This window comes from Chelmon rostratus, chromosome 12, assembly GCF_017976325.1.
Source record: "Chelmon rostratus isolate fCheRos1 chromosome 12, fCheRos1.pri, whole genome shotgun sequence".
NCBI lineage: Eukaryota > Metazoa > Chordata > Actinopteri > Chaetodontiformes > Chaetodontidae > Chelmon > Chelmon rostratus.
Genome location: NC_055669.1, coordinates 3,705,512 through 3,728,003, shown reverse-complemented (window position 1 = coordinate 3,728,003; position 22,492 = coordinate 3,705,512). Strand labels below are relative to the sequence as shown.

Genomic DNA, 22,492 nt, shown 5'->3' with positions numbered 1-22,492 from the left:
AGTGCTCTGTGGTGGACTATGTAACAGTGACACAGTTTCTAAATGACCTCAAATCTAATTTGGCATTTCTGTACTGACATTCCTTGTTACTTATCGACCAATACACCGATATCAAGTTCACATCAGCTGATATGTTTTAGCTTACGATACGATAGCTTTTATTTCTTGTTGGAGCAGGAGCTCCTGGTTTCACTTCAGCTCTCTACACTCTTTGCATGATTGAAAGGAGAAATATGTAGCTGTAAGTAAAAAGTAGCATTATTTGCTGTTGCACATGCTCTTTGCAGGAGCAATTTAACCGATGAATGCCAAACAAATACAGGGAGGGACCATAATGACTGACCTGAATGTATGTTAGAGATGCAGTGAGCAGATCAAAGGGAGAGTTCAGAGGAAACAGCAAAGGTCGTCGTCTCCTGCTGAGGGAGGAGGCGGAGAGTCAGATCAGACCTGACATCATACGGTACAGTAGAGCCGGGGCGGATGGGATGAGCGCGTGTCTTTCTCATTTTCATCATCCCCTTCCAGCGAGCTTCCATCAGTGTGCGTTTGTGATTTGAAACAAGCAAAGGTCCTTTCTGTCCCGCTGATCGCAGAAGCTGATATTCAGATGGGACCTGACATCAGACACTACAGTAGAATGGGGGACAGAATGTACAACGTGTTGGCCTGCCTCGCATGCATTAAAAGATGGACCCTGTGCACAGGACAACAGCATCAGTTCATCATTTTAGCCGAAAGTTCAGAGTAGACATAAATCATAAGTCATAGATCACAGTTCATAAATCACAGTTCATTTCATTTTCTTCAAAAAATCAGACATCAAAAATGCAGTAAGTGAATGTTAAAGGCTATTTCTTACATTTACATCTTCATATCTATTCAGGAAATAACTCATTATCATCATTTTTGTCATATAATGCTTTCCAAATTAATAACGTGAAATATGAACACTGTGCAGGCTTAATTTCAGTATTATTATTCCACTAACTTCATCGTGCTTCATGAATTTTTTTTTTTTTTTGTGCCACCAAAAAGAGCACTTTCTTTTGATTGATGTTCAGTTATAACATATTTTTAGGAGAGTAGTGAAGGTAAATGATGTAACGTAATAGAAATAGTCTTTCTTGGGAAAACCCAGAAAGAGGAGTTTGCATTATTTTATCAGGCCTGAGTTGTGCCTGCAGTCCTCCTCTCTGTCGGCCTAAGTGAAAGTGATGCAAAGATTATAGTTTATATGGATCCATAAACTGGGGAAAGAGCTGCAGTATATATATATATATATATATATATATATATATATATATATATAGTAAACACAACAACACATGCACACACACACACACACACATGCAGTATGGATGTGTATGGAAACAGTTAAATAAACTTGACTAGAGGGAGGGCATTGCGGCTTCCAATTCTAAACTCTTTTAAATGAAATACGTTGAAGCGATTCCAACCCAGCATCGAGTCCTCAACTCAAAGCAGTCTAAATACAGTTCTCGAGGTATGACTCACCACTAGTTTCATGTGCCTCTGCAAAGATACGTATCTGCAAACGGTAGCGAGCTCCTGCTCGGTCGCTGAATTCAGGGTGTCTTGAGCTGCAGTCAAAAAGGCCTTGTTACCTTTAAAATTGTAGATCTCGCCCTCAGAAACACCGAGCGAAGGAATTATTCTGTTTCCTTTCCAAAAGACACATATAGCCCTGAGCTGCTTCCATCTGCTCCTGTTTGCCTCCTTTTTTTTTGCATGCTTTCTTCATGCTGTCTGTCCTCCTACACTCTGCTTTGCATAAATAAACAACAGTTTTGCTGTACGACTGTTGCAGTGTGGGGGGCTGAGAGAGACAGTGAAGGATGGTCTTTGTTTTAATTCTGGGGTAAATATATGTAGATTTATACTGAATGTACTGAAGTAAAAGTAGTAATGTCACACTATAGAAATACTGTGTTGCAAGTAAAAGACTTCACTTCAGCAAGTTCAAAAGGATAAGCATCACTATATACTTAAAGTACCAGACGTAGAAGTGCTCATTATGTATAATGACCCATTTCTGAATGAAAGGTATTATATTATTGTTGGTAGCTGGTAAAGGTGGAGCTAATTTTAACTGCTTTATTTTTGTGTCAATAAAGCATCATCTTATCTTATCTATGATAATTCATCTTGATCATTAGATTTTGTATTATTAATCTGATTCTGCAGAGTAACTTGTGACCAAAGTTATCAAACAAATGTTCCAAAAGGAAATTTTGTTCATGTTGGGATTCGTTTTGAATTACATTTTATTACAAGCTTCATGAAGGTGAGCCGCTTGGTGAACAGAACATCTGCAGTGTGAAGGCTTCCGCTGAGAGTCGTGGGATAATGTTGCCTTCAGTCTCATCAGAAACGTGTAGGAAAAAACACGAGCAGCCCGGGCTGACCAATGCCAGCTCTTGCAGCCCCATGGCATCAGCATCGCCACGCAGACTTGACTGGTTGTTACATTTCTGCTTCGCCCACAGCGTAACCACAGAGCCGGACCACAGCCTTCATGCTGTAGATATGGACCTGAACAGAAGTTTAAGAGGTCTGATACTCTATCAGCAAATACCTTGAGTTTAGGGAGTATGAGGAAAGAGAGTCAGATCACTGGTGCATCCCTAGTTTGGACTAGAGTCACATGACTACATATTGACTGTACCTCAGAAGCAGAACAAGATGTGAAAGTGGTCCTGAACACAGAAAAAAAAATGTGTTGCCTTCCTGAAAACACAAGATCACACTTATGGAGCTGGAAACATGCAGTCTCATTCGTTGTGCTCTCATTGCACCTCATGCTTGGTCTCACCGGCTCTTCAACAGTTTTCTCCATCTCGTCTTGATTTTCATGATCATCTCTCACGCTAGCGCAGAGCCACATCTGACAGATCTGCGCTGTTAGTCATCCAGCCGGGTGAATAAGCTGACTGTCTGCACCTTTCTCTCATGTACTGATGCTCTGTATGTGTGTGTGTGTGTGTGTGTGTGTGTGTGTGTATGTGTGTGTCTAGGTTGACACAGTGTGTTGTCAGCAGTAATCTAAACTGCTGCTGTGCATGTGTGTGTGCATGTGTGTGCATGTTTCTGTGTGTGTGCGTGTCAGAGCTTGTGCCCGTCAATAAGGAGACAGCGAGGAGCTGCTGAGTCACCATGGCGACTGGCTGGGCAGCCATGACAGGATTTCATTAACTCATTCGGCGCCATGAGTCTGACAGATGGGAAACATGCCTCAGCTCCAGCCTCGGTGATGCTTTTCCTTTAGCTTTCCCCTCGTCCTGAATGTTCAATCACATAGACGGATTCTTTTCTCATGTCACCGTCCATTTGTTGCAGCAGGTTTTATTACCAACACGAACAAAGCCCAGAGGGAACTCTTCCAGCACGCCGGTGGCCATGATTTAGACAGATTACAATGACGTGACTGTAAGTTTCACAGTTGACATTTCTGAGCTTGCTGGTGGACTCCAAGACACATTTCAGCCGTCTGGATTGTTTGCATCAAACAAAATTAGGCTACTCATTTGTCCTCTGCAGCTGAAGGCCTTGTCATCTTAACCGTCGACTAACACGCTGAAAGGAGCAGTCCATCATTTTAGGAAGCAGTCCTGTTCGCCATCTAACCACAAGAATAAATAGAAATAAATAAAATGAAATAGATATCGATCGTCACATCTGAGTGGAGGTGAGACGGCAGCAAGCTGGAATGTCTCCTAAAATCTTGGATTGTTCCTTAAAGCTGTGCCAGAAAACTTTAAAAGGTCGTCGTTGTTTAGCAGGCATCGTAAAGTGAGGTCATTAAGCTACATTTGATCTAAATGTGTAGCTCGGATTCGCCGGGTGATCGCCTCTGACAGAGGCCGCGCTCATGTTTGGACAACGTTCCTCCTTGTTTACAATGTGTGAATATCTGACTCTGTGCACACAGCCACAAAGTCCTCCACAATCTCACAACTAAACAGAGTTTTTTTTTTGTTCATTCCTCTGAGGTGCTATGAAAAAATGCTTATTGCATTCACATTTTGCCAATTTCTGCGATATTCTGCATTTCACAGTTGATTGCATTTTTATGATCAGATTCGGGTAAATCATAGGACCCTGGCCTGGGTTTATCAGAGCTCATTGAGAGTGAACCAAAACGGTAAATCCCAAAACACTGAGCTGAAAGATGCTAACATGCTCTGTTTTTTGTATGAAAAGGCTATGCTTGTCCATCTTTAATCAGAAATATCCAGCGCACTGCATTTGTGATCTGTGTCTATAAATAATTTAACTTCCTTCATACAGTATTCTATATGGTAGCTCTATGATCATCCAAATGAAGGACTTGCTAGATTTCCTTGTGATTTTAATCCATTTTGGCATCACTGACGACCTTTTTACAGTGCACACGTACACATTCTGTGCTTCATCTGCAGATACAAGTCTAATATCAGCAGTTATGCATAGAATAACTCAGCACATACTCTTTAAAGCTGCAGTGCAGCTGGTTTTAGAGGTGAATGGGTAGGCTAATACTCTGTCTTACAGTTTTGCCTTACAGCTAAAGTGTTACAATACTATTCCATATAGCTGTTCCCACTGAGGTCGAGCTCCAGCTCACATACTCTGAGGTCCAGCATGGATATGTTTTAATTATTTACACTCTGAACTTTTACCAAGCAAACACAGCTCACCTTCATCTTTAGGCGACGGCCTTTCTGCTGACTCAGACACAGCATCAGACTGATGTACAGTAAGATATCTGAGGAGACAGCCGTCATGGCACAGAGAAAACAAATGGCTGCTTGTGAGCAACAATTTACTGCCTAATGATTATTCCAGGTTACAATCTGACCACCTTTTCTTTGCCACTGTGTCACTGGTGATCCAAACCAGACTGATCCTCTTCCTCCCTTATCTCGTTCTCGATGACATTTATTTTAGAAAGAAAGGAGCACAGTCGCACTCTGTTATTCTCTGTCTGTCTCAGCTCTGCTGTCTTGGTGTCTCTCTTCACCTGTGTGTGAACCCTTCAGTCGGCTGGACAGCATAACTCAGAGCTGCTGCTGCTGCTGCTGCTGCTGCTGAGTAACTAAAGTGCTCCTGAAGCTGCGACGTGCTTCACTGTGTGTCAGGCCAAGAGGCAGGCTGCACATTAATTTATCATGATTACACTGAGCTGAAAATAGTCTCAGCCACTTTACATAGAACAATCCTCATAAAATCTAGCAATAAACAAAGATGCTTAGCACACAAAGAGCAAAATATGTTGTGAACATTAACATGAATTGGCGAAATAGATCAAAATTTCATATGTCGTCACGACATGATTTAGAAACGAAAGATTTCTGGTTTTGAATGACTGGAGATGATTCTTTATTGCATTTTCAGTGGCCAACGAGTGCATGAATGCAGGAATAAGCTGCTCCGGGGAGCTACCCTCCCCATTCACTGGTGTTACATCATTAGCAGATATTGTACTGTGACTCATCGCTGAGCTGGACTGACCTGCGGCTCAGCTGTAAAGCTAACTTGTGGAGCAAAAACAGCTGTGCTCTGCCGTGTGGTGGGATGATATTCACTTGTGCTGTATGTTAAGCCCTATTTTTCTATTCTCTTCAGTAATTCAATAATGATTCTCTTCAGACAGATGAGTCAGCGTTTATTGACGAGTTGAGGTCTATTGTCTTGCTCGACAGCACCTTGGCAGTAGTTGATAGTGTCTGGTATTTTTGTTTATACTGTGAGCATCCTCGTAGCAGTATGCGAACTCTCTTGTGACAAGTACGAGTGATTTAAGAGGATTTATGGCGTTCATCAGTCCAGACCTGTTGAACCAGTCAGGTGCAGGTAGTTTGCCTCTCTCTGCTGTGGAAAAACACCTGTATGAGATAAAATCATAATACCTTATTCTGTGAATTATGATATATATGATCCCAAAATACCTAAAAAAATAACATAACTAAGGATTAACTAAGATAATACTGCAAAAGTACAGTCACCACATCATTATCATTATTATGGCTGCCAAGTTACTGAGAGATTTTCTGATTTTATTGGCACATTTTAGCAGGACTCTGTCATATCGTCTCATATAAGTCATGGGCCACTTTGCTATAAAGATGTTTTTTAGTATCTAACTTCATGTTAGAACTCTTGCTCTTTATTTCTGTCTCAGTTAAGCCCTGGTGACTTGTCGTTGACAGCTGTTTTCATCGTTTCTCAGTGTTTCGGGCCCTCTAACACCACAGCTGACGCTGCTGAGCTTGTTGCATGGTTTTGGTATGGCATTGGTATTACGCTCGCTCCTCTTTAGCAGCTCCACGAGTCGTTGCTGTCAGCCTGACACGCTGTTTGTGTTTCTGTGGAAAACTAGCTTATTGTCATTGTCCTTAGTACAGACAGAGGACTCCGTTTTCCTCATAGTCAAACTTGGTTGATAATGTGATGTTTGTATCAGTCACCGTACACTTGCAGTGTGGTGAAAAACTATCTCAAGTCAACACTAAAACCAGCTGATGTGCTACATATTAAAACACAAATTGTGACATCGCAAGAAAGGCAGTTAAGTACACTGTCTTAACATAAAGTTCTGTCTATACTTGTCTATATAATATATACTGTATACAGTCTCTAATTCTTTTCTATGAACACTTTGTTTTATGGAGCGTGTTTGAAGCATGGCTCAGGGACTAAACACTCAACCTGACAGACCTGATTCAGGGCAAAGCATCCTGAACTCTGCTGACATTTACCTACAGAACCAATATAGCAGCCAGAGCTCGGCATATTAAATTGTCAAATGAAGGTCATGGTTTAATTTTCTGCTTCATATGTTTGCTGTGAAATGAAAATGACTATTTTTAATTTCTACAACAAGCGTTACTGTTACGGAATTTAAAGGAACACTTTGCAGGATTTTCTAAATAACAACGTACAGACTCATGCACTTCTAGTGGGTCATCACTCATGACCCACTAGAAGTGAGTCCTGGTGTATTTATCTGCAGAGACCCTGCTCTTTGCATGGATTTTCTTATTTCCTTCTCATTTTGCCGTGGTCAGGGCATTTCTGGACTGCAGCCTTGGGGCAGTGGGTGTGGAGCCCCCAGCCAATAACAGCCCACAGGTGAGGTCTGGACTTTATAGAAAGGTAGCGACCAGGTGCAGTACGTAAGCATTTGCCGTTGAGCACAGATGTCAAGCCAGGGAGGAGGGACTGAGTCTGAATGTTGTGTTGACAGTCGATAGCCGACAATTCCTCCATAGCATGCTCTACCTTTAATGCTAAGTCACCTTTGTGATTTGTGGTGCTCTTTGTTCCCTGAGGTTTCAAACTGAACCAGTATTACATGTTTGTTTTCCTGAGCTCAGTTCATCTCCTGTTTTTCAGTCCCTACTGATCTCCCTGGCCCTTGTTAGGTACTGTATTCTGGTTATTTCTAGCATTGCTTTCCCTGTAATGTTATAACACTAGTGTAAGCTACACAAAGTACAATTTTTCAGAAACAAAAGTTGCAAATCCAGTCAGTGTTGGGCAAAATCATGACAAACAAATCCTGCTGGTGCTGATGTACAGTACAGTGAGGGGACGGGAGGGTGCTGGGGATTCATTTCAGTGATGGTTCACGTCCACAAACTCACACACACATACAACACAAACACTGTGTTTTGATGATACAGTAATGTGTTTGATTTCCTGCCAATCTGTGTGTGTGTGTGTGTGTGTGTGTGTGGGCTTGCGTGAGAGATGTTAGTGTTCTGGAGGATGAGATGATTATGTAGCAGACGGTTGGGTGGTGGATGCTGGAGCAGGGGATTGTGGGTACAGAGATAGTTTTTAATCCCTCAGAGAGCAACAGCTGTCTCACCCAACAACCTTTCATCATCATCATCATCATCTCTCTCTCTCTCATACACACACGCACACACACACACACACGCACACACAGAGCTTTTTACTTACCACCAGTTACATCATAATGCTTCTGTGTAACGTTGATATTTATACGCTTACATGTCAAAGTTGACCAAAGTTCTATGCACCAATTCACAAATCCACTGATTGCAATGGCTCCTTTGAAATGAATTGATTGCGGTCTAAGAATATGATGTGAAATGCATGACGTAAGTGTCGACTTAGTCCATAATGTCACAGTTTAAACCTTTGTAGAGGTGTAGTTGGAGTAAAATGGGGAAAATTGGGAAAAGTTATTCATTTCAGATTTGCAACTAACAATTATTGTTCACAATAATTATTAACAATTTTAATTATTGGTGCTTATTATTTTCTCAATGAATGGATTGGTCTGCAAAAAGGTCAAATAGATTTAAAAAATGCCTGTCACGATAGCTTAAAGCACAAGGTGAAAGTCCTTAAACTGCTTGTTTTGTCCAACCAGTCCAAAACCAAAACATATTGAGTTTATTGTAAGATAGGACAAAAACAGCAGATCTTTCCATTTAAGTGCCTGAAACCTGAAAATGATCTCCAGTTTTTTTAAATTATTTGATAGTCAGAACAGCTGTTGGTTGTATTTTTCTGTCTATCGGCTGATGAATAATCCACTGATCATTTTGGCTCTAATTTCTTGCACCCTTCCCTGGTTTATTTTGCAAAGCACACACTGTATGGAATCGGATGGTTGCACTGAAAGATTGTCATAGCTTTTTTTAAGTCCAATATTCACGCTCCTTTTAGCTCTGTTTTTGGTCTCTACCAACTCCTGAATGAAACATGTGGCTCTTTAGCTGCTAAATGCTCCACTTGTGTTCATCAGCTACTCTCTAATTGTGCCTGTCTGCATTTGGTGCTGCACAGGTAGTGTACAGCTGTGTTTCTGCCTCAGTCTCTCTATTTGAATTTTGAAACCAATAACATAGATACATGCATACATACAATGTATACCTTAATGTTGCTGATGCTTAGCCTTATGGAGTACAAAGGAGTCATTTAAAAGCATCAATTCTGGAAGACGAGTTAGCTAATAATTTCATACATTGTAAATAAATGAGTATTCTAAGCTCTTTCTGGTCATTTTTGGTGATTTTATCCGGGGCAGTGAGGGCTGTGCTGAGGTACATATGATTGCAGTGCTCTTCATTCCTTCCTGTATTACCAGAGGTTACCAAGCTGTCTGCCAGGACTGAAAGAATCATCCAAACCATCTACTAGTTTAAATTCAAGGTCATGCAAAGTTTCAGCGTTAGTATAAACAGCATGTCTTCCTATGTTATACTCAACTTGCCGAGGATAAGTTAGGAGCTGCTCCCTGTTAGGCATCCCAACCCGCCATGGAAATCTGAATTTGTTTTTTGTTTTGTGTTTTTTTTTTAAATGATCTGCCAGTTTGATTTGGCATAGTCTTTTTACGCTGCATGGCCATGATGCAACCCTCTCCATTTTTCCCTGCTTGGGACCGGCAATTAGGAACCCGGGAAATCCAGGATTCAGTGTCTCGCCCAAGGACCCTTGGAGGAGGGTGGGAATTGAACTGCCAACCCTGTAATCAGTAGATGACCTGCTCTGCCTCCTGAACTACAGCCTGCCCTGGATGAATAAAACTATGCATTAATAATTAAAACCCCCCAAAATCTGCCATTGTGCGTAATGAGAGGCAGAATGGGTGAGAGAAAACAAAGAACACCAGCTCCAGGCCACTGAATATTCTGGCTTATGAAACCTCTCCAATGGAGCGATAAATATGGCAGAATAATACGCTAAGAGGGTAATAGAGGTTGGGAAGCCTCTATTTGGGATTGGTTCATTTTTGTATTGGAGTGATGGAATTATAGAGTGTGTGTTTGTGTGTGTGTGTGTGTGTGTGTGTGTGTGTGTGTGTGTTAGAGAGGGAGCTGTGTCAATATAAGCCAAAATGTGTGCAGTGAGGATTTCAGTAACCAGAATTCATATGGAAATGTGTGTATTTAAGAGAAACATGACAACTCCAAAGTGCAAGTGTGTGTGTGTGTGTGTGTGTGTTGAAGTGTGTGTGTGTGTTGTGTGAGATATCCACTGTACTGTGTCCTTCTCCTGAAACAATGGCCTACAGTTCCTCTCAGGGCCCACTCACACTCTACTGTATGTCCCCATACTGGCTACTGGCCACTGTGTGTGTGTGTGTGTGTGTGTGTGTGTGTGTGTGTGTGTGTGTGTGTGTGTGTGTGTGTGTGTGTGTGTTACAGTTGTAAGACAATGACAGCTTGTTTGCTGGGAGGCTGGATGGAGGGATAAACAGAAACAGAGGACAGAAAGAAAGAGCAGTTTGTTCAGTGTTTGTGCTGTCACCATGTTGGTGGTGTTTAGCAGGTGTTGTGACGAGTGAATCCAACCCAAAATCAGTCTTTAAGACTGAGTTTTAGTTTTAATTTAAAATATCTGCACACAGCCCATTCAAGTTCAGTAAAGGTGTTTGAAGTTTTTATTCTGTTTCAGTGTTTGTTGCAGTTTTTCCAGAAATCACCTCTAATGCGACTGACAGTGTGACGTCTCTGTTTTGGATTTCTGTACATAAAGTTAAGCTGATGGTAGCTTAACAGCCCAGTTCCTACTCTGTTTATTTCCATCTTGGAAACACACAGTCTTTGAATGATTCCAGATACTGGGTGTGATGTAGTATTTTGCAGATTTATTCACTGCTGTGTTGCAGCAGTCAGTGACAGACAGGGAAAAAATAACATCATTAAATACTACACAGTCCCCTTCCCTGGGTCTGGTATCACAAAGTGAGACGGTGGGTTAGCAGCTGCCGTTGGCCTTAACTCAGGTGTCTGGTATCAAGAAGCTGGTTCACTTGACTGGGGTAGATTACCATGGTAACCTATACTGCACAGTTCAGATCAAAACCAGTCAGAAACCCAGTTACCAATCAGGTGACTTCAAAAATCGAGGTGTCATTCCAACAGAATGCTGACACAGAAAAAAGTACTGAGTTAAAATAAAGTGATAAGTGGTGGAGGGCAATAGAGACATAATCACACATCAATAGAATCATTTTGCTTTCTGTGATTGATCATTGAGCGTCAGAGTCGCTCTGACAGCAAACAGTAATATCAGCATCGGCATCAACCATCCAGAAAAGATTAAATTTGATCCCTAGATGGACACATACTGGTTAAAGAAGTGCCTTCAGGTAACCGTCACTACTGACACATGCTGTCCAGCATTTATGACACATATTTAGAGCGAGACTGTTTTGGTGGATTCTTTTGGAATCAGATTATATTTCTGTGAAATGTGTATTATTGTAGGGAAAAGACATTGTTTTGCGGTTCCTCAGTGGATTTGTGTTATCATCCTTGCATTGCTTATTCAGAGGCCTTTGTGGATCATGAGGAGAAGCACCTGATTCAGGATCAGGAGGAGTGCAAAGACGGTAGAAAAAGGGAAACACAACAAGCTTGTTAAGTTTTTCACTCAGTGTGTTTTTTCCTTTTTCAGCCGGTGTGTTAGAACACACAGAAAAAGTGTGCAAGTGATGGTCTGTCTAAACCAGGCACGTCAAACTCATTCCATAAAGGGCCGTGTGGCTGCAGGTTTTTGTTCCAGCCAAGGAGGAGCACACTAGGCCAACCAATCAACATCAAGGGATCACTTAGTTATCAGCTGAAGACTGAGATCAGCTGATTAATTGATTCCAGCCTGGTGTGCTCCTCCTTGGTTGGAACGAAAACCTGCAGCCACACGGCCCTTAATGGAATGAGTTTGACATGCCTGGTCTAAACAGTTTAAAACAGATCGTCCACATTCACTGAGATTTTGTTGACTTTTAATTCAGTTTCAGTTGTTAATATGGCTTTGGCTTTAATTGCCAACATTAATTCATCTGAGAAAATGTTCAAAAGGCAAGCGTGTCCTACTAATCTAGAGAGATAGGAGAGAAATTAGAGTGGAAGCAGATAGACTGGGAAGGAAACATTTGACACAGTGCAACATGTGCTTGCTTCTTTATCCATTCATGTGTGAGTTTTATTATCGTGTGCGATCACACCACTGCTCAGCTCAATCAGCCGCCTTGTTAAAGGTGTGAAATGGTCAGTCGCATACAAATAATAAGTGTGATGGTCACTAGAAGGAAGAAATGAGTTTTATTTTTGATGCACAGGTAATATGACTGTCAGACTACCTGTGAAATGAGGTGGGTAAAGGAGAAAAAACAGCAACAAGCAAAGAATCATGATAATAACCATTGCTTTTTCCTCTCCAGTAACTGGACTATGGACCTGAGCCTGCGAGATGCTCTGGGTGGGGGTGGAGGTGGGGCCCCTGCTGAGGCCCTGCTGAAGAGAGACTTTGTCGCCACGCTGGAGAAAGAGAGCTATGATGACAAGGTGGGAGAGTCGGTCACCAAGAGCGACTACCGACCCTTACTGGATGGGAAGGACACCAAGAGCGGTAAGTCGCCATGAGCTGGTTTACGCAGAGATGTGAGGAGGGAGAGATGCTTTTCCTCAGTGTGATGTTGATCCCTGCAGGGGGAGGAGCTGAGTTGACTGGTAATTTGGATCATCACTGGGCTTGAATTGAAGTCATTTTAATTGACATTGGCTCCAGTTTCAGGGTGGTAAACTGGCTGAAACCGACAGTTTATCAGGCTATACCAGCGGTTTTGGCCAGTATTGAACTCTAATGTATTACTGTTATTTTAAAAAGCTATTATATATCAAGTTTCATGTCTGTCAGGACACAAGTCTCTGTGACACTGTGATAAATAGCTATTCAACCAAAACAACTCTTCTGTTTTAATTACTTGGAGGATCCTTTTAACTTATAATAATAATAATAATAATAATAATAACTGTGTACCATGATACCATGAAACATGATACTTTGTGAGACTGTGAAAATCTCATACTCGTCCAAATCTAATGACAGAGTCGAACACAGCGCTATGTGACAGCTGAATGGGGAAGCTCTGTTGTCAGATCTTCACTTCAGCTCATGAATGCACCACCAGGAAGGATTCACAGATGACCCCACCACAGCTACACTAATAAACCTCTAAATTAAGTAGCTTCAACAAAAACCAGTGTGGACGTGTTCATTATGACACAGTGGTTATCAGTAGTGTGAGCTGTAAGCACACAGGATTTACTGAGCTGATGCAACACCATATGTTGTTTAATGGAAAAATCCCATTTGCACTGGTCCTTCATATAGAAATATCTACAACAGAAAGTGTTACTGTATTATATGATATATTTTATGAAGTTTGACAAAGTAAGCAGTTATAAAGGCAATGCTGATGAGAGAATAAAGTATATTTAGCTCACTGTAAAGTCACTGAACCTACCATATGTCGTCTACACTGTTTGATCTAAGCCCCAATGGCAAAATGAATATTATGTATGCCCAGTCCTGCTGGTAGCATTCACCACCTACTTGCATGTCATGTATAGTAGCCCTGCTGAATCATCTATCACCTCATACAGCTTTCATGAGAAAAGTGCACATTTAGGGTAGTTGTTTGTATATGCACAGAGATGAGATTGGTAGAATAATCCACTTAAAGGGGGGACGCCAGTTTGTATTTGTATAAAGTTGGTGGATGTGCAAGAGACAGTTTTTTTTTTATGGTCAAAATTGTAGCAGCAGAGATATTCTTAGTTTTATTCCCTGGAATGGATCAAACTCCAAAACCACTGGATCCTACACTGATCATAATGCAGCTTGATAGCATATTTCATTAGACCCTCCGTGCCTGGTAAAACACAAAAATGCACACATTATACACTACATCCCAACTTTCTAAAAATGGAAGAAAAACATATTCCTGCCATTAGCCAGGCCCTAGTGCTATTCAAGCCAATTTTTAATGCAGCATTAAAATAATGCAGCTTTGCAGGGGGGGTGGCAGCTATTGCAGGAGTTCCAGGTACGTAACGTACATTTTTAAATGCACGGTGGCTACCTGTAGTAGTGTGTCATTTATCTAGCTGACGCCATGTGAGAAACGATAAATGATAGCTGTCTACGCAAAGTAAGAGCTATCTGACCATCCATGGTGGTAGCCATAGAAGACATTATACAACTGCTGTCACAGTCAGGTCTTTATTGACGCGTTGACCTTTATGTGTAAAATTCCTTCATTGGGAATGAGGCAGATAATTCCATTAGCTGGAAGTAAAGCTGTCTTTAAAATTGATCAGTTCAAGGATTTCACAGTGATGTTAGTTTGGAAACGTAGATTTTATTTTAACCTTTTCTGCGCAATAGGATAAGCCCTGGGTAAACACGCTTACCTAACGGATGGATGGATGACAGACAGGAGCAAACGGCAGAGCAGGGAGATTAAGAGAGAAGTAATGCAGATAAGAGCAAACTGGAGGGTTTGACGATGAGGAGAGTGAAGGATGAAGAATAAGAGAGTCGTCCAGGCTGGAGAGTTAAATAGAGCAGACACAAAAGCCCTGTAGACACACACAGACATGGATTACTCTGTAGAAGGGGTTTCAATCTTCAAGGGGAGGGGGCTAATTTGTGTGAATGAGGGACTATAGTAGTTCTTGTTGTGTTGGGGGAACATCCAGTCTAGTTGCTTTATCCCTCTGTGGCCTGTACCCTTGAGTAAAGCCCCCTTTACCTGAGTGTGTTAACTCCAGGGTCCACAGCTTTTTCTGCAATTATGAATTTAAATTCAGCTCTTTGAGTAAGATACATATGAACCAAGCATAATCACAGATGTGTGTTTCTTTGCCACAAAACAAAAGTGTGATAAAATCCCGTTGTTGATGGGGTCTCTATTTTCACACCAACCAGCCAGAGAAAAGTCTTCTTCCAACAAATCTGAATTTCTTTTCTGTTGAAATCATCTTCGATTGAGCAAAATATCACTGGACACATTATATCACTTTATTACTATACCTGATATAAAATCACTGATTAAACTCTACTATTAGAGGATGCCAGTTTCTTACTGAAGACCTCTCTGTTAATAATTTGCCTATAATGCAGTGATAATTCATTGATGTTAGAGTTAATGTACGCTGCTTTAATAAGGCTTTTCCTCTGGCTGTTAGAGAGGCATGATGTGTTAATAATTAATGTTGTTTTCAACAGTGCAGGGTGCAACAAACAGAAACATGTTTTGCATCAATGTGGGGCCTTTGGTTAAATTCAGATGGTTGAAATTTAGGGGGCCATGTGGTTTCAACAGCTGTACAGTCATGATCCTGGACTCACTGAACAAAATACAAGACAAGCTCCTCAGATTCTGTGTTTCAAGGCCACCGGAGAGCCTCCTCGTAGTGTGTGTGTGTGTGTGTGTGTGTGTGTGTGTGTGTGTGTGTGTGTGTGTGTGTGTGCGTGTGCACACGCCTTAAAGATTAAGTGTAATTGCTTCGACACTTTGGCCAACCCTGTCTAGACTTGAATTAGCTGTAGGACTGTCTTTCATTGTCTTTATCTCTCAGGCTTGTTCTCTTTATATTTTCTTGTCATATTCCTTCATTCATTCTATCTGTGTCTCTTTTCTTTATCCCCTTTTTTGTTTCCCCTTCTTCCAGCCTCTCTTTCACCCGTCCTGCTTTCTCCCTGTCATTGTTGCGCTGTGTCAGCCTGGAGACAGTGCTGTATTAGCATCATTACCAGCACCACATGCACACACAAAATTAGCACCCAGCCACTGGCAAAATCTGGCTCAATGAGCTGAACGCTAACCTGTCTAGCTGTCAGTGTTTGACACGCAACAGTCCGGAGCTGGAAGGGACCAGGGTTTGGCAACAGCTCTAGTCCACTTGTAGATGGACATTTTAGTCAAATCCAGTCTAGTAATATTCACTTCCATGTGACTGAAGGACTCACAAGAGACAGAATAGTAAAAAAGAAACTGTAGATCCTACATTTCCCATGTTGTTCAGAAATCATGATATCGCAAGGGTTATTTTTTCAGACATTATACAACTTTTTTAGAGTAATGTGCCTCTTTTCTTAGACCCAGTGAACTTTACACTTTGTTCTAGCTTCTCATCACTGAAATGATGGTATCCTATATTATACTCTATATGGGCTGTTGACTTATATAGGAACTGGTAATACATCAGACCAACTTCAGTTTTTATAGCACTCCAACATCAGGAACGACAAAAACCAATTTACCTCCATCACAGACGACTGAATGGTTAAGAGTTAAGGCCTAAACAATTTAGTTTACTCAGCGAGACTCTGTCACTTTAGAAAGCAGAACTAATGCATCATTCCTTACAAATGAAAAGGTGAATTCATCAGCAATGAAACACACTGTTGCTCTCTTCACTACTATTCATGTCCTGTTTATATCTGGTATATGACAGATGATGAGAGAGAGAGAGACTGTAGGTTATTTTTAATTAACAACCTATAGTCTGACTGTTCTTATTTTATTTCTCTTAATTTGAATTTTTGGTTTGATATTTATGATTTTAAACACAGATGGCACATCCGACAGAGTCGCGTGTATACTTTTTTTTATCTTTTATGATAAACCATCATCCTGACGTATCATCTCACAGAGTCTTGTCACATGCCCGTGCACAGCTGGTGTCACAATGATGACCAACAGAAGGCATGCATCCTCAGGCTGTGTGGGTGTGTGCGTGTGTGTGTTTGAGACTATTTAAAACACTGGTGACTATATAGGCCTGTAGGCTACATCTGTATGTTCCATGTGGGTGTTCCTATATAACACTGAGGAAGCTGACAGCAGATGTTTTACCACAGGGTTTCTCTAATGTTTTCATATCATAGGCCCTCAGTCAAACATGCATTACACCAAAGACTCACATGTGATGAGAGTTAAACCAGAGATCAGTCTGGGATCCCTCAAGGATCAATTCTGGGCCCACTTTCTTTTTTCTGCTTTATTTATTTCTTGCTTGCAACAAGCAAGATTAAACTTAAACTGAACTTAATAATAAGTATTTTCCGCCATACTTGTATTACAGTGACATGCATTTTGAATGTCATTTAATGTATAGCACCATGAGCTGGTGGTCTCTTCACAGTTAGGACAGTGATGCCACTGTTTAGAGCTAAATGTTGGGTTTCTTCTTCTATAGAGTTTTAGTTTCCCTGCAGAATTTGTGCAGGGAATCATTCAGTTCAAAGATGGGAGAACAGAAAGCACTGATGATGGATAGTTCATTTCAGATAAAATGCTATTTGTTCAGATTCACAGAGTCGGCACAGCTGCCTTATGTAACTCTGTAAGTTTACATCAGATGAAACCAGCTCAAGGATGTGCCAACCACAGCCTACTGTCAAACTTACATGAACAATACATCTGTGTCTTAAATGCTGTAAAGATGTCTGTGTGTGATGTTTACAATAATATGTTATGATCACAGGTGAAAAATGCTCTATTAATCTAAAATATTTCTGACACAGGAGCTTGCCAGACTGACATATTGGTATATCTGGTTGGATGGTCAGGGTACATGTCAGAATCACTAGCAATCAATGAGCTCTATAGTCTGAGACAGGAGGGTGTCTCCTCATCTCTGAGTCTCCCTGTTTTTAACAGCGATATCTCTGCTTTTCTTTCATTTCTTCATGCCCTGTCTCTTCCTCTGCTGTTGGTTGTCTTACACTCATCCCCTCTGTCTCTTTATTTCTTCTTTTCATTTGTGCCCTTGTTTATCTTTGTCATTTGAATTCTGTAGTGGGGAGTCTTGCGCCTTTCCTTTCATCTCAGTGTTAATAATGTGGAGGCCGTGAAGTTATTGCAGCCTCAGCTTTGATGAAGGGCCGTAATAAGCTCGACTCCTGCTATGTGAACTGAAAGGGAAACCAGAAGCTCATCTGTCTGCAGTGCCAGTGAGGGCAAACCTTTGGTTCTGCTTCATTTTTCTTCCTTGAGCTCACTTCGTGCAGCACCTACAGTGTTGCTCTTTGACAAAAATCATGCGGTTTCTTTTCCTGTATGAGCTTAAAGTAGAAGTTTGACATAAGAAATGAAGAAAGAAAGAGGATACTAATAGTAGCAAGAACTGTTACCGTTGTGAATGAACTAAACTAGAGTGAACATGTTATTCTTTTTCTGGTCCATTTGGCAGTTACTGTGCAGGGTCATTACCACCTCCTTCTGGACTGGAGTGGAACTTTACATGTAGCCCAGAACAACCAAGGCCAATGCAGTGAGATTTGTGCCAGTGTTGTTGTGTAAAAGTTTATTAAATGGCATCTGGTTTTTATTAGGATACGACACACTTGAAATGACAATGGGCCCTCATTTACAGTAAGATTGGCATGAACATGATGCCTCCCTGGTATACATGTGGCCTGTTACAAGTGGATGTGTAGTTAACATTGAAAAGGATGACATTTAGTACAGGTATCTAAAAGTGCTTCCTGCACACACCTTAAAATTTGCTTTCTCTGTATGGAGCTTATAGCACAGTATGACCCCAGTATGACTGCAGGCTGTGGGCTTACTGTTGGACAAAGAGGGAAGAGTTCTTCACCATAATTGGACCCTTAAAGATTTCTTTTCTTGAAACAAATTAAAAAAATTGCTAGTAAAGTAAGAATAGTTTGACTTGTTTCCAGTGCATTTGAACTTTCAATCATTTTCCAAAATGATTTTCTTTTAGTCTCGTACAGCAGTGTGAATTTCTTTAAATAAATAGTTATTTTGTACGAACGGCCAAAAGTTTCACCTCAATACAAATTGTAGCTTTCACAGCAGTATTCATGGTACACCAATGCCAGAAAAAGCCTATCTGGCTATAATCTGTTGGTATTGGGTAGCACTCAGGGTCATTGATTTTAAAAATGATGTTCACCTTTCATCGTTGTCAAACTTCATTAACCTTGGTCTTAAGATCATCCAGGTTTAAAGCCAGAGTGAAATTACGTAGCAGCACAGTGAAGGTACGATTACACTGCAGTCTGCTAGTGTTTCCACCGAGCTGGGACGGAGCTGCGTTTGCTGAGACATGAAAACACATCGCTGCAGTGTGTGTATGTGTGATCGAGGTACAGGAGAGAGAGCAGGGGGGAGACCTCTGCACACAAGTAGTCTGTGTGTGTGTGTGTGTGTGTGTGTGTGTGTGTGTGTGTGTGTGTGTGCGTGTGTGTGTGTGTGTTACAAGACACTGCAGTCACATGTGACTGCAGTACATCGGAGCATCACTACTGGTAGCTACACACACATGCAGTTCTGATGAGGTCATCACACACACACACACACCTTGGCTGTCACTGTCAGTAATTAGGACGTGTGTGAATTTGCTGAGCTCAGCAGATATGTTGAAGTGAGTATGATGTAAGTGAAGCTTTTACAGCACTTCTGGAGAACAGCACTGACTGACTGAAGGATGGACTGACGGACAGAGGGGTGAGCCTCTCTGACATCCTGAACGACAGACACACACACACACACAGACAGACAAAGAGGATCTGAGCTATGCAGAGCTTAAGCTTGAAAGATTTTAGTTTCCAACTTTCTAGTATCAGTTATAATGTGACAGCCTGAGATATTTCTGTTTATTACTACTTGTCATTTCTGTCAGTTGTGATAAAGTTGTACTCTCCAAACTAACAGCTGAGATCTTGGACCCTTCTTGGTTTATTTCAAACGTGTCTAACTGCTACAAGTACAACGTCATTGTTACTAATGGAAAAAAACTACGACAATGATCCAAAGCTGGAAGCGTGGTCTTTTTTTTGATGGAGTTATATTGTTAGAGAGGACGTGCACCCTAAATGAGCCGTACACATAATCAAATACATTCATGTTTATAATGTTGATACAAGTGATCAGCTCAGCCGAATACTGCCACTGCTGTCAAAGCACGATGTTTTTACATATGCTGGGGGGGCAGAGGAGAATTTTAGGGCGTAGTTTACCCTTTAATGTCTATGAACAGCACAAAAGGTTGGCGTGAAAGTTAGACACACTGTGGCAAAACCAGTCCTTCTACAGTCCTTCTGGAAAACAGGATCCAGGAGACACAGGGTGTGATCCCACCTTAAAAGGAGCCGTTCAGGTCTTTTTGTTTTGACATGAAGTTTTATGAGTGTAATGAGAGATTTCAGAGCACAAACATGAAAAACAACAACATGACATGTAACGAGGCATTCTAATCAGTCATAACACTGTGTAAAAAAAACTAGTTTGAATGAGATTAATTCTCCTGTCAGCCGTCTTGGTACCTTGAAACTACTTTGTTGAAGGTCAGCATATTACGATGCGCTAGAGGCCATGTGGTCAGGTGAAGACACAGGATTGTAGTAGTAAATCTAATCATGGGAAGATTCTGTGTTTGACAGCTTAGAGGAGAAGCAGTGCCCCCAGAGGTGCTGCCAGCCCCGCAGTCCGTCAGTCACAGTAACAGGATTTGCATCATGTGTTCAACAGCCATGGGATTGCAGCATTGTAACAGAGCACCTGGAGTGTGTTGTTTCGCTGTTAGTGGTTGTCTACAGGGGAGAGAATGATTTACATCCCTCAGTTTCTCTCCTCTGTCTCACTCTGGTTCTGTTTCCATGTGTTTATTTCTCCTTCATTGAATCACATTCTGATGTCTCTGTTCCTCTATTACTTTCTCTTGATCCATTTCGTCATTAGTTTGCTCTGCGTCATTCATTTTATTGTAGTAAAGGGCGCTCACTTTCCCAGTATCCCACCATCCATCATCTAAACTATGATAAATTAAATGTATCCTCCATCCTCCTCTGTGCCCGGTCCTTTGTGTCTTTCCACCTCGCATCATCCCTCACCCCTTCAGTCTTAGCCAAGTCCAATTTATTCTCACTGTCAGTGTAGTATTAGCATGATATACAGTATATGGGAAAATATTGTATTCTAACACTGTTCAAGGACACATCAGAACTCAAAGTTTTCTGAGAAACAGTTTGTATCATCTGTCTCACACCTTGTAACCAGGTTTGTTAGTATAAATGTTAGTATGCATTTTTGGTTTTGATTAAGCAATTTAAAGGATGCAGATCTGGAAGTGGCTCCATATGAAACAGTATCCCTGGGTCCCTGCAAAATGGCCAGCGCTCAAAGCTTGGTGATGTTGGGATGACTCACAGGCTTGATTGGTGAACTGCCTGCAGGATAATGGCTAACACACTAGCCAGGCGAGGATTCTTGGGTTAGTCAGTCAGAATTGTGGTCACAATAGCTGTCCAAGCAAGCTAACTTGCAACAGGTGATTTTGCAGTGAAAAGACCCAAACCAACAGTGAACTGAGACTGGTTAGAAAAAACAGGAAGTAGGAGAAGTAAATGTTTGAATCAGGGTAGTTTCTGGTGAAAAAAGGTTCAAATTTGAGTTTTGCATAAAGGACATATCCCCATGTGGCCTGTAGTTGAACATGTGGTATTGTCAATAAATCCCTTTGAACAGCAGCCAATCTGTTCGACTGGGTGACATGTTCATTTATTACCATGAACACACACACTTAACACACAAACAGCTATTCATTTTGGCTGAATCCCTCATTGCCATCCTGCTGCCCCAAATACTCACTAGACCACCAAATGTTGATTAATCCGCAGCTGAAAATAGTCCCCAACAAATACACCTTTTCTTCCTGTTTGAGGAACATTTGCTAAAACCACAGTGACCAGCTCTTTAAGAAAATAAGAGTGTTTGTTTTAAATGAAACTGTATATTCGTGACCCATTTTCTTAAGATTCAAAGCTTCATTAGGAGCCAATAAGCGTGACCCAAATAAACTTGGTAGGGAAATCAGAAAGTAGTGAGACATTTGAATGCATTGTTGGTTTGTCTGTGCAGCAGGAAACACTGAGGTTTTATTAGAAATAGAATTTCTTTGTTTGGTTTGGGCCAATATACAGATGTTCAAACCAGGTTGAAGTCACATATGGTAATGCAAAACTTTACCACTAGGTGTCATACGTGAGTCAGCCACTCCCAAGAGGAACTAAATGAGAGCCTGTGAATGAGAGTGTAGCAGCGCCACAATCAGGACAGGTGACTGTGTTTTTATTTCTCACAACAACCAGTCAGCTTAACAGCTAAATAAAACAATGCTAGTGCAACTAGAACCTGCAAGTCAATTAGTTTTCAACAACATGTTCCTGCAAATGTTTCACAATAAAACCTTCGTGGAGGAACGCTGGTTTTCTGTCCAATGAAACTCTAAAGGACTTTTAATTTGAAATGGAACAGCATAATGCAGAAACTTCAACAGGACAAACAGGAGCGAGTCGAAACAAGGCTTCCAACTAAAATGAAGTTCAACATGGCTGTCTTTGCATGAGCTGGTTCAACAAACCTGAAACCCCAGTCGGAGATAAGGTGCATCTCAACAGTGTTTACTGGCTTTCGTTGTATACCCAGGTCTTCTTCATCAGAAGATGCACACTCCCACAGACAGGACGTTTGGTGCTTCATTTTACTCTGCTCCAAATTGGAGTGATCATGTGCCGCCGACTTCAGTCAAGAGGAGCAGGTCGTTATAATGGAGAGCTATGAAGAGTCTAAAAATGATTTGAGCAAAAAGCAACACTGTTGCTGCAAATAAGTCAAGAGAGG

The 22,492-nt window shown here is 41.2% G+C and overlaps 1 protein-coding gene across 1 annotated transcript in view; it reads left to right on the top strand.

Moving 5' to 3' along the window:
• Positions 1-12,221: 12,221 nt before the first annotated feature.
• map4l (microtubule associated protein 4 like) overlaps positions 12,222-22,492 on the top strand; it is a 67,489-nt gene continuing 57,218 nt past the window's right edge. Inside the window, exon 1 of the mRNA XM_041948896.1 lies at positions 12,222-12,399. Coding sequence (XP_041804830.1) covers positions 12,222-12,399 — 178 coding nt within the window. The remainder of the gene's footprint in view (positions 12,400-22,492) is intronic.